This window comes from Narcine bancroftii, chromosome 6 (genome assembly GCF_036971445.1).
Source record: "Narcine bancroftii isolate sNarBan1 chromosome 6, sNarBan1.hap1, whole genome shotgun sequence".
Lineage (NCBI taxonomy): Eukaryota > Metazoa > Chordata > Chondrichthyes > Torpediniformes > Narcinidae > Narcine > Narcine bancroftii.
The window spans coordinates 229,609,261-229,621,730 of record NC_091474.1 but is presented as its reverse complement, the minus strand read 5'-3'; the positions used below and the strand labels follow the sequence as shown (position 1 = coordinate 229,621,730).

General features: G+C 47.1%; 1 protein-coding gene across 4 annotated transcripts in view; it reads left to right on the top strand.

Moving 5' to 3' along the window:
- Window positions 1–545: 545 nt before the first annotated feature.
- slc8a1b (solute carrier family 8 member 1b) overlaps window positions 546–12,470 on the top strand; it is a 269,087-nt gene continuing 257,162 nt past the window's right edge. For 2 of the 4 annotated variants that reach the window (XM_069887649.1, XM_069887648.1), the window contains exons 1-2: window positions 547–926; window positions 3,552–5,485. In XM_069887649.1, the coding sequence (XP_069743750.1) occupies window positions 3,582–5,485 (1,904 nt within the window). In that variant the 5' untranslated portion in view covers window positions 547–926; window positions 3,552–3,581. Of the gene's footprint in view, window positions 927–3,551; window positions 5,486–12,470 lie in introns of all 4 variants that reach the window. The other 2 variants (XM_069887653.1, XM_069887651.1) reach the window with 2 other exon arrangements.

Below are 12,470 nucleotides of genomic sequence, written 5' to 3'. Positions count from 1 at the left end.
CAATTTGTTGGCATGTTCAGAGAAATTAAAGTCATGCGGACCAAGACGTAATGGATTGATACATTTGAAAGTTATCTCTTTCTGGGTCCAAGTTTTCCTTAAAGATCTTCAAATGTTGCAGCCCTATAATTTTCGGATGCACCCGATCTTTGAGACTTTTGACACCAGTGAGCAGGAATAGTCGAGCTGCCTAATCATTCAATCCTACATGACCAATGCCCCGGCCGACCGATATTTTATAACCAGGTGTGCCTGCCTCGTCCCAAACCCCCCTCCCTCCAGATCTGAACACCTTATGGGCGTTGCCACTTGCAAGTACGAACGGAAAACGCTACATGCCCAATCCTTTGCATTCATCTGGGCTTTCCGAGTGACTTTTTTTTAAAAAAGGCGTTTTATTTCTATGGCTAAAACGGCTCTTTTGTTCGATCTCACTTCCCACGCTGGCTGGAGATGGTTCCTCTTTAAAAAAACTGCCGGCAGAATGATCAATGAAGTAGGTGGGTCGTCCAGAGATAAGAATACTGGCAAGGCGCCCATGATGCACTGCAAGCCTGGGCTTTCTCACGATCAGAAATCGGAAAATAGTAATTGCCTGAGACAGCCGTAGTGCTCGGGTTGCACAGTCATCGGAAGCTCGGTGAACACATTACGCATAATAATGAAAACATAATGCGGAGAAACTTTGACCCTTCCAGATCTGCTCGGCTTGATCTTCGCTTGCACTTTCTCCAAGAACCATTCATGTTGGATCTGCGGCGTGGGACCCACCATGGCTGGGACTGAGAGCGAGATCTAGCGGATTTCATTGAGTTCGTCTTTCTTTCCTCCGAACGCGATGGTGGTAAAGCCGTTCTACTCCTGACTTGCGAGGAAAGCGAAGGCAAGTGGACGTCAGACCCAGAAACCACCGATTGAACACTGGGGTAGGTTCGGCTTGCTTTCTACAGGATGTCCGATTTTTAGGGCATTTGTTTCCTCTTGGAAATCATTATTTTGCTCACACCCCGGGTTCAAAATCCTGCGCTGTGGCTCCCACTCACTTTCCGGTATTTCTTTGAAAATGGAAAACGGTGGCATACAGGGGAAATAGTACCACGCCGAAGGGTTTGTTTTAAGCGGTGTAGTGTGTGTCATTGAATTGAAAAAAAGTGACATGCAAGATGAAATCCACGGAGTACGGTTCAAAAGGGGAACCGCGTATATTCTGTGGTTACCAGTGCAATGTCAGTCACTCTTCACTTTGTTCGTTTCCTCATCCCCAAAAGAGTCATATTTAAGCTAGTATCTGGTATCTCGTTTTGGAGTTTGTTTGGGAATTCGGGAGGAATTGTGAAATTGATTGGGAATTCGGGAGGAATTGTGAAATTGCTTGGGAATTCGGGAGGAATTGTGAAATTGATTGGGAATTCGGGAGGATTGTGGAGTTTGATTGGGAATTCGGGAGGAATTGTGGAGCTTGATTGGGAATTCGGGGGGAATTGTGGAGCTTGATTGGGAATTCGGGGGGAATTGTGGAGCTTGATTGGGAATTCGGGGGGATTGTGGAGTTTGATTGGGAATTCGGGAGGAATTGTGAAATTGATTGGGAATTCGGGGGGAATTGTGGAGTTTGATTGGGAATTCGGGAGGAATTGTGGAGCTTGATTGGGAATTCGGGAGGAATTGTGGAGCTTGATTGGGAATTCGGGGGGAATTGTGGAGCTTGATTGGGAATTCCGGGGGAATTGTGGAGCTTGATTGGGAATTCGGGAGGAATTGTGGAGCTTGATTGGGAATTCGGGAGGAATTGTGGAGCTTGATTGGGAATTCGGGGGGATTGTGGAGTTTGATTGGGAATTCGGGAGGAATTGTGGAGCTTGATTGGGAATTCGGGGGGAATTGTGGAGCTTGATTGTGAATTCCGGGGGAATTGTGGAGTTTGATTGGGAATTCGGGAGGAATTGTGAAATTGATTGGGAATTCGGGAGGAATTGTGGAGTTTGATTGGGAATTCGGGAGGAATTGTGGAGTTTGATTGGGTATTCGGGAGGAATTGTGGAGCTTGATTGGGAATTCGGGGGGATTGTGGAGCTTGATTGGGAATTCGGGGGGATTGTGGAGTTTGATTGGGAATTCGGGGGAATGGTGAAGCTTGATTGGGAATTCGGGGGAATGGTGGAGCTTGATTGGGAATTCGGGGGAATGGTGGAGCTTGATTGGGAATTCGGGGGAATGGTGGAGCTTGATTGGGAATTTGGGGGAATGGTGGAGCTTGATTGGGAATTTGGGGGAATCGTGGAGTTTGATTGGGAATTGGGGGGGATCGTGGAGTTTGATTGGGAATTCGGGGGGAGCTTGATTGGGAATTCGGGAGGAATTGTGGAGTTTGATTTGGAATTCGGGAGGAATTGTGGAGTTTGATTGGGTATTCGGGAGGAATTGTGCAGCTTGATTGGGAATTCGGGGGGGATAGTAGAGCTTGATTGGGAATTCGGGGGGGAATCGTGGAGCTTGATTGGGAATTCGGGGGGAATCGTGGAGGTTGATTGGGAATTCGGGGGGAATCGTGGAGCTTGATTGGGAATTCGGGGGGATCGTGGAGTTTGATTGGGAATTCGGGGGGATCGTGGAGTTTGATTGGGAATTCGGGGGGGATCGTGGAATTTGATTGGGAATTCGGGGGGATTGTGGAGTTTGATTGGGAATTTGGGGTGGATCGTGCAGCTTGATTGGGAATTCGGGGTGGATCGTGCAGCTTGATTGGGAATTCGGGGGGGATCGTGGAGTTTGATTGGGAATTCGGGGGGGATCGTGGATCTTGATTGGGAATTCGGGGGGAATTGTGGAGATTGATTGGGAATTCGGGGGGAATCGTGCAGCTTGATTGGGTATTCGGGGGGAATCGTGGAGCTTGATTGGGAATTCGGTGGGAATCGTGGAGCTTGATTGGGAATTCGGTGGGAATCGTGGAGCTTGATTGGGAATTCGGGGGGGATAGTAGAGCTTGATTTGGAATTCGGGGGGAATCGTGGAGCTTGATTGGGAATTCGGGGGGAATCGTGGAGCTTGATTGGGAATTCGGGAGGAATTGTGGAGTTTGATTGGGAATTCGGGGGGAATTGTGGAGCTTGATTGGGAATTCGGGAGGAATCGTGGAGCTTGATTGGGAATTCGGGAGGAATTGTGGAGTTTGATTGGGTATTCGGGAGGAATTGTGGAGTTTGATTGGGTATTCGGGAGGAATTGTGGAGTTTGATTGGGTATTCGGGGGGAATTGTGCAGCTTGATTGGGAATTCGGGGGGATTGTGCAGCTTGATTGGGAATTCGGGGGGAATTGTGCAGCTTGATTGGGAATTCGGGGGGATTGTGGAGTTTGATTGGGAATTCGGGGCGGATTGTGCAGCTTGATTGGGAATTCGGGGGGGATTGTGCAGCTTGATTGGGAATTCGGGGGGGATTGTCAGCCTGTGCTGGTGCACGATTGAAAAGCAGACGCAGCCGTCCGAGGATTACCTTCCCGTGTTGGCCTCTCTCTGCGCGCATTCACTTCTGTCTGTGTTTCTTTTAGGCTGAGGCTGGACTCCGATCAAGCGGCACCATGGCGAGGTGGTGGAAAGCGGCGCCTTGGTCGCCTGCCATGAGGACTGGGCTGACGCTGGCGATCCTCCTCACTTGCCTTCCCCGAGGCAACCCGGCGCCGGCGCCCGACGGCGGCGGCAACGCGTCCGACTGCAGCGGCTCGTACAACTGCAAGGCGGGCGTGATTCTGCCCGTGTGGTACCCGCAGGACCCGTCCGCCGGCGACAAGGTGGCCCGGGCCATCGTCTACTTCGTGGCGCTCATGTACATGTTCCTGGGCGTGTCCATCGTGGCCGACCGCTTCATGTCCTCGATCGAGGTGATCACCTCGCAGGAGAGGGAGATCACGGTGAAGCGCGCCAACGGCGAGACCAGCACCACCACGGTGCGCCTGTGGAACGAGACCGTGTCCAACCTCACGCTGATGGCGCTCGGCTCGTCGGCGCCCGAGATCCTGCTCTCGGTCATCGAGGTGTGCGGCCACGGCTTCCGCGCCGGCCAGCTGGGGCCCAGCACCATCGTGGGCAGCGCCGCCTTCAACACGTTCGTCATCATCGCCATCTGCGTGTACGTGGTGCCCGACGGCGAGGTGCGGCGCATCAAGCACCTGCGCGTCTTCTTCGTCACGGCCGCCTGGAGCATCTTCGCCTACGCCTGGCTCTACCTCATCCTGGCCGTCATCTCGCCCGCCGTCGTCGAGCTGTGGGAGAGCCTGCTCACCTTCCTCTTCTTCCCGGTCTGCGTGCTCTTCGCCTGGGTGGCCGACCGCCGCCTGCTCTTCTACAAGTACGTCTACAAGAAGTACCGGGCGGGCCGGCACCGCGGCGTCATCGTGGAGAGCGAGGCCGACCGGCCCGGCAAGGCCGACCTCGAGATGGACGGCAAGATGCTCAACTCGCACGAGGCGCAGGCGCAGGCGCAGGCGCAGTCGGCCGACGTGCCCGAGGGCGACGTGCCCGAGGCGGTGGTGACCGTGGCGGCGGCGGCGCCCGCGCCCAAGGACCAAGAGGAGGAGTCGCGGCGAGACATGGCGCGCATCCTGAAGGAGCTGAAGCAGAAGCACCCGGACAAGGAGATGGAGCAGCTGATCGAGCTGGCCAACTACCAGGTGCTGAGCCAGCAGACCAAGAGCCGCGCCTTCTACCGCATCCAGGCCACCCGCCTCATGATCGGCGCCGGCAACATCCTCAAGCGGCACGCCGCCGACCAGGCGCGCAAGGCCGTGTCCATGCAGGAGGTGCGGCCCGAGGCGGACGAGGGCCCGGTCAGCCGCGTCTACTTCGACCCGGGCAGCTACCAGTGCCTGGAGAACTGCGGCTCGGTGGCGCTGACGGTGGTGCGCCGCGGCGGCGACCTCACCCACACGGTGACGGTCGACTACCGCACCGAGGACGGCACGGCCAACGCCGGCTCCGACTACGAGTTCACCGAAGGCAGCTTGGTCTTCAAGCCGGGCGAGACGCAGAAAGAGATCCTGGTCGGCATTATCGACGACGACATCTTCGAGGAGGACGAGAACTTCTGCGTGCACCTCAGCCACCTGCGCGTGGGCGGCGCGGCGCGCGCGCCCCCGGCCGCGGCCGCGCCGCCTGCCGACGACGCCGCGTCCGTCTCCGACCTCCCGGCGGCGGCCACCAACCACGTGGCGGCGCCCGGCGCCACGGAGATCGCGTGCCTGGTGGCGCCCAGCACGGCCAACGTCACCATCTTCGACGACGACCACGCGGGCATCTTCAGCTTCGAGGAGAAGACGATGCACGTGAGCGAGAGCGTGGGCGCCATGGAGGTGAAGGTGGTGCGCGCGTCGGGCGCGCGCGGCGCCGTGCTCGTGCCCTACCGCACGATCGAGGGCAGCGCGCGCGGCGGCGGCGAGGACTTCGAGGACACGGCGGGCGAGCTGCAGTTCGAGAACGACGAGATCGTGTAAGTGGGTTGGGGGGGGGGGGGGGTGGGAGGATGAAGAGAGGGGGAACCTGCCACTCCCTTCCCGCCCCGCCCCTCCCTTCCCTTCCCGCCCTTCCCTCTCTCTCTCTCGCTCTCTGCTGCCTTAATTTCAAACGTGTTGGTGCCTGCAGGTCGACAGTGATGCCATATTCTTCACTGAGGGTCGCAGTGGCCTCGAGTCCACGGGGAGGATTGGACCTTCCTTCCCCAAGCTTTCCCACATGTAGCATTAACTGCACTTTTTGTTCCCTCCCAAGAGGGCTGAATCCTCTGCATTGCTTCCTACTCCCTGATAGGAAATATCCCAAATATCCAGCAACAGAAAGACAGAGCTTTAACATTAATACAAGATGAAGTTCGGAAACCGTCCCTGGCATTGCTTTCGCTTGAGATGGAAATGATTCACTTGGATCCCTTACACATTTTTGACTCTCGTAGTTTTTGTTCTCTGGAACTAGGGTGCGTAAATGCTGAAGTGGTTGGCTGTGAGCTAGAATAAGGGGAGGACTGAATGGCCTGTGTTCGTTCCTCGTATTGATGCCAGAGGGGTTCTGGAAGAGTCAACATTTCCAGAGTCTTCGAAGTTTGCTCATTCATTAGCTGCTTGGGACTCGAACCCCATTTTATGAACAGGCGTTTTAAAAAATAATAATAATGTGGGATGTCTTGTGCAATACACAAAAGTGCTGTGTAAACTCAGTTCACACAGCATCGAGACCAAGCAATGAGTAACCAACGTTTTGGGCCTGATTAGATCTGCCTGCTTTTTGCTCACACCTTCACCAAGGGCTCAGGCCTGAAACCTTTGTTTCCTATAGATGCTGCATGACCTGCTGAGTTTCTCCAGCACTATTGTGTTTTTGCACTGCAATCACAACATTTGCAACTTTAAAAAAAAACATGATTCCTTGTCCTGTATTTGTCTATTTTTAAGGAATGGCATGTAGGGGATGATGATCTTTATGCTGTTTTATAATTGGGCATCTTGTATTTGCTTATTTGGTACTATCTATCAGTTCTGCAGTACCTTAAATTATAGATAGTGAGTTCACTGAAAGTCATTTGTGAATTTCTGTCTAAGCAAGATGTCCATACCAGTAATAATTGGTCCAACACTGAAGATTTGCTATTAATGCTATTACCTACAGTATTTAAAAGGAAATCTTTTGGCAGATTGAATGAGATTCACTGAAGGTTTTGACCTTCAGTTTTATTGGTAGTCTTGGCAGAAAGTGGTATTGGTTAACTCCTGGTTTTAGAAAGATACAATGAAGGCAGCAGCTGTGGAGACGGTCTGGTCAGCCACAAGGAAAAGGAGAATGGCTGTTTGCAAAAGCCTAGTGGTGCTCTTTTGATTTGTCAGACACCTCCGTGGCCTTCTGTGACCAGCTTAGTATTCATCATTCTTTTCACCAAGATGGGCCTAGAACTTTGTGTTGTACTGGAGATAAATACAGTTTGGTTTTGCACAATCTGACCGATAACCTATTTAGCTGAAACCCAGTGTTTGCATTGCTCATTTATTCCGTAGTAGGGCCATTTCAGCTGTGACTTGCTATGCAGAAAATACATTAGAAACAGGAACTGAAAATGTCTATGGAATCCAGTTGTGACCAGAACATTCCTCTATAAAGTGGCTAATAGTGATGTTCCCTTTGTTGGGGATAATGCTTTCAGTACATTTTGCATGCATCTTTAGAGCCATAAGAACAGGAACCTGTTTAGCCCATTTATCATTAGTCTATTCACTTCCATTAAAATACAAAACACAACAGCACAGTAGAGACCCTTTGACTCATGATGTTGTGCTGATCTATATAAACCTACTCAACAATATGTCTTCCCAACCTCGCACCCATAACCCTACATTTTTCTTGCATCCATATGCCTGTCTAAGAGTCTTTTAAATGTTTGGATTGTATTAGCCACTACCACCACCCCCTGGTAATACATTCCAGGCGCCCACTGGCCTGTGTATATAAAAGAAACTTAACCTTGATGTCCCCCCTAAATCTTCCTCCTGTCACCTCAGCCAGATATTCTCTGTTATTTGGTACTGCCGCCGCAGGAAAAAAAAAAGTGCTGACTGTACGCCATATCAATGTCTCTGTGTAGACTTCTTGATCACCTTTCAACTTTGTTCCAATGGTAAAAGCCCTTGCTCTGTTAACTTTGCCGTATAAGACATGTTCTCTAACCCAGCCAACATCCTGGTAAATTTCCTATAGACCCCTCTTTAAAGCTTCCACACCCTTCCTGTAATGTGGCAACCAGATCTGAAGGCAATATTCCAGTATGGTCTAACCAGAGCTTTATAGAGCTACAACATTACCTCTCAACTCTTGAACTTAATCCCCTGACTAATGAAAGCTAGAAACCAGAAGCCATCTTCACTATCCTATCGATGTGCAGAACAACCTTGGATCTATGGATTTGGGCCCCATGCTCCCTCTTTTCTTTGACACTGATAAGAATCCTGCCATTAACCAAGTTTGACCTTCCAAAATGCATCACTTCACATTTAACTAGATTGAACTCCATTTGCCACTTCTCTGCCCAACTCTATATCTTGTTACATCCTGTTTTAACCTACAGCAACATTCTACACCAGTTGTTTTTAAACTGCCCCTGAAATTCACATTCTACCTTAAGCAATCCTTATGCAATAAGTGCTCTGTGATTAGTAAGCGGATGCTTAAGGTTATCTGTGAGTGGAAAGAAAAATATTTGAAAACTACTGTTTCAATCATTACCTAATTGACTTGTTATGTGCACGTTTTCATAACTCCAAAGGAAATGGGCCAAAGATAAATTTTCTCAGCAAAATATTTCAGTAACCATTGGGTGTAGAGTAGTGGTTCTCAACCTTCCCTTCCCACTCACATAACACTTTAAGGAATCCCTTTCTTGGGGAATAGGGGGGGGAGGGCAGTTTGAAAACCACTGTTCCACTCTATTTTTTTTAATTTTTTTATTTTTCACACCATAAACCACATTGACCAAGATACATACATTTTCCTTTTCAAATATATAGTGTCGTTTTCTCCCCCCCTTCCCATCCCACCCTCCCTACCTCCCCTCCCATTCATTTAAAGTACAGAATCTAAGATACATTAAACCAGTCAAACAATGTTGTCACTCAATAAAAATAAACAAGAAATTCCACTGAGTCAATTCTTTTCATTTCCTTCTCCTTCCGTTATTTTAGGTGGTAGATGTCCCCGGTAGGTTTTCTCTATTGTGTTTCATGTATGGCTCCCATATTTGTTCAAATATTTCAATATTATTTCTTAAATTATATGTTATTTTTTCTAATAGAATACATTTATTCATTTCTATGTACCATTGTTGTATTCTCAAGTTATCTTCTAATTTCCAGGCTGACATAATACATTTTTTTGCTATGGCTAGAGCTATCATAACAAATCTTTTTTGTGCACCATCCAAATCAAGTCCAAATTCTTTGTTTTTTATGTTACTTAGAAGGAAGATCTCTGGGTTTTTTGGTATATTGTTTTCTGTAATTTTATTTAATATCTGGTTTAGATCTTCCCTGTTCCACTCTATTTATAACACTTTAAATCTTTGTGCAATCCTGCAAACCTGTTATCCTTCCACTTCTTCATCCAGGTCATTTATAAAAATCACAAAGAGCTGGGGTCCCAGAACAGATCCCTGCAGAACTCCACTGGTCATTGACCTCCATACAGAATATTTTCCATCTGCTACTACTTTCTGTAAGCAAGCCAATTTTAAATCCACACAACAAAGATTCCCTGGATCCCATTCCTCATGATTTTCTGAATGAATCTACCATGGGCGACCTTGTCGAAGGCCTAACTAAAATCCATACACTCCACACCTACCTTCCTCAATTTCCTTTGTCACTTTGTTCTCAGTATGGGTGTCTTTATCTTAACTGTTTCTTCTTTGTTCTGCAACAGATAATGTATGTCCATATAAAGACCTGTTTGACTTTAAGCATTGAAAGATCAACCAGCCTCAAAAGTATTTCAGGTTTCTGTTGTGAGGGTGGGGGAGAAGAAAGGAGAGAATTATACTTTCAAATTTCACTGCTAATGTGTACAACAGGAAGGCATGTGGAATTTTCAAACAGTATGGAGAATCAGCTGTTGTAAGAATACTCAGAGCTTTAAGTAGTTAGCACTGTACCTTCACAATTACCCCTTTGGTCTTCAAGAACTGAAAGTGATTCACTCATTTGTGTCTACTGCCCATGTTCTACTTGTGAGCAATAATCCATCATCAGTGAAGTATTTTGTTCTCCAAAGAGCATTTTATCCCAAATAGTCAACAGGACATTCAACAAAGAACAGTACAGGCCTTTTGGCCCATGATGTTGTGCTGACCAATATAAATCAACTCCAACATCAAGCTAACCCTTCCCAACCTCACAACCTTCTATTTTTATAACATCCTTGTGAGAATGTAAGACTTTTGAAGAGTCTTTTTACTCTCCCTATTGTACTAATCTTCGCCATCATCCTCAAGAATTCAATCCAGACATCCACTGTTCTATTTTAAAAAAAAAATCTATAACATCTCCCTTAAACTTCCCTCGACTCGCCAAAGCCGATTTTCTCTGGTTTTGACCATGTTTTCAGCTATCCATCCTATCTGTGCCTTTCATAATTGTGCACCTCTTAAATTGTATCTGATCCTCCATCTCTCTGAAGAGAAAAGCCTGAACTCTGTTAATCTTTCTTCAAACAGCACATTCTCCACTTCAGGCAATTTTTCTGCGAAATCCCCCCAGAACGCTCTCTAAAACTGTAATAAGGTAACTAAAACTGAATAGAATATTCCAATGTGGTCTAACCAGAATTTTTTTGAGAGGCGACGTTACCTTGTGGCTATTAAACTTAATCCCCTGACTAATGAAGACCAGCAAACCATATTTTTAATTTTAAAATATTTCATATTTTTCTTAAATTCAGCTCATGAGACCATGCTGCCCAATTACCTCCATGTGACCAATGAGCCTATCAACCCTGTATGTCTGGAATATGGGAGGAAGTCAGAGCACCCAGAAGAAACTCATTCGGTCACAGGGAGAATGAACAAACATACAGATAGCTCTAGTTTCAAACCTGGGTCGCTGGTGCTGTAAAAGCTTTGCGCTAATCACGGCATTAACTGTGCCACTATATGCCTTAACCAGCTTATCAACTTGATCAGCAGTCTTGAGAGATTTGTTGACTTTGACCCAAAAGTCCCTCTGTTCTGCTACCCTGCTAAAATCCTGCCATTAACCACTTCAAGTTCGACGTTCCAAAGAGCATCACTTTACCCTTTTCCAGATTGGGCCTCATCTACCATTTCTCTGCGCATTTCTGCATCTTGTCTATATTCTGACGTAACCTACAATAACCCTGTAAACTACTCACAATACTTGCTGCTTTTTTGTCATCTGAAAACTTGCTGACTCTTCACTTTGCCCAAGTCATGTCTAAAAATCACAAAGAGCAGGGGTCCCAGCCATCGACTGCTCCTATGGGCAAGCCAATTTGGGGAATCCATGCCGTCAAGTTTCCATGGATTCCACAGGTGGTAACTTTCTGAATGAACCTACCATGGGGAAGATCCGTTTACACCACATTCACCACCCTTTTCAATTTCTTCGACATCTACTCAAAAAACTTCAATGAGTTTTGTGACTCATGACCTGCTCTTCACAGCCTCCTAACTATTCATAAGACTATACTTGAAATGTTTGTGAATCCTGTCCAGTTGTTTACCCATCATTGACTTTGTACTTGCTGATGTTTAATTCCCAGGATTTTCATGATTACACTTCTTAGAACCATAGAACACCCCAGAACTGAATAGTCTATTTCAAACTACTGTACTTATTCTACCCTCTAGAAATTCCTCCTAAATTTTCCCTTGAATAATTCACCTTTCACTGCCTTGACTAAAGGTACCTTTGTAATGGCACTGATTTACCACAGTTTACAAACAAACAAAGAATATACTTACTCATTTCTTTCAATACGCCATAAAGTTGACTTCCTTTTTATTATTTACTAGACACGGCATTGCATTCTTTTAAGTCCCCAAACACCATCCAGCTAAACTCCTCTGACCTTCTCATTTAGTTCACTGCCACACAGGTGATCCTGACACTCTCACTCTCCTCTTGACAAAGGTAAGCACGTGACCATCATACGTTTTATTGTCATGTAATACATTAAAAAATGTAATATACATGATGTACTATATTTGATGGCATATAAGACCCATGGGCATACAAGTTCCCCTCCCCAGTTCAGCAGGGAATATTAAGAATTTTTTTAGTGGAAGATTAGAAAGGAAGGTTCAGGCACTAGGTATTAATATTGAGATAGTCTGATGGGTTCAATGGTGGCTAGAGGTTAGATGCCAGAGAGTCACGGTGGATAATTGTCTGTCAGGATGTAAGCTGGTGACGAGCAGTGTGCCTTAGGGATTGGTGTTGGGTCCCTTGTTATTTGTTATTTACATTATTGATTTGGATGATGGAGTAGTAAATTGAGTTAGTAAATATGTGGACAATATAAAAATAGGGGGGGGGGGTTTGTGGTTGCTGAAGATGGTTTTCAGAGACTGCAGAAGGATTTGGACGGCTTAGAAGAGTGGGCTGAAAGGTGGCAGATGGAGTTTAATACCGATAAGTGCAAAGTGCTTCAGTTTGGGAAGAATAATCAAAACAGGACATAAGCAGTGAAGGGGAGGGCACTGAGGAATGTAGAGGAACGGAGAGATCTTGGAATAACGGTTCATCATTCTTTGAAATGGAATCTCATGTGGATAGAGTAGTAAAGAAGGCTTTTGGTATGCTGGCCTTTATAAAACAAAGCATAGAATACAGGAGTTGGGAAGTGATGTTGAGACTATGCAAGGCATTGGTGAGGCCAAATTTGGAATACTGTGTGCAGTTCTTGTCCCCAAATTATGGGAAGGA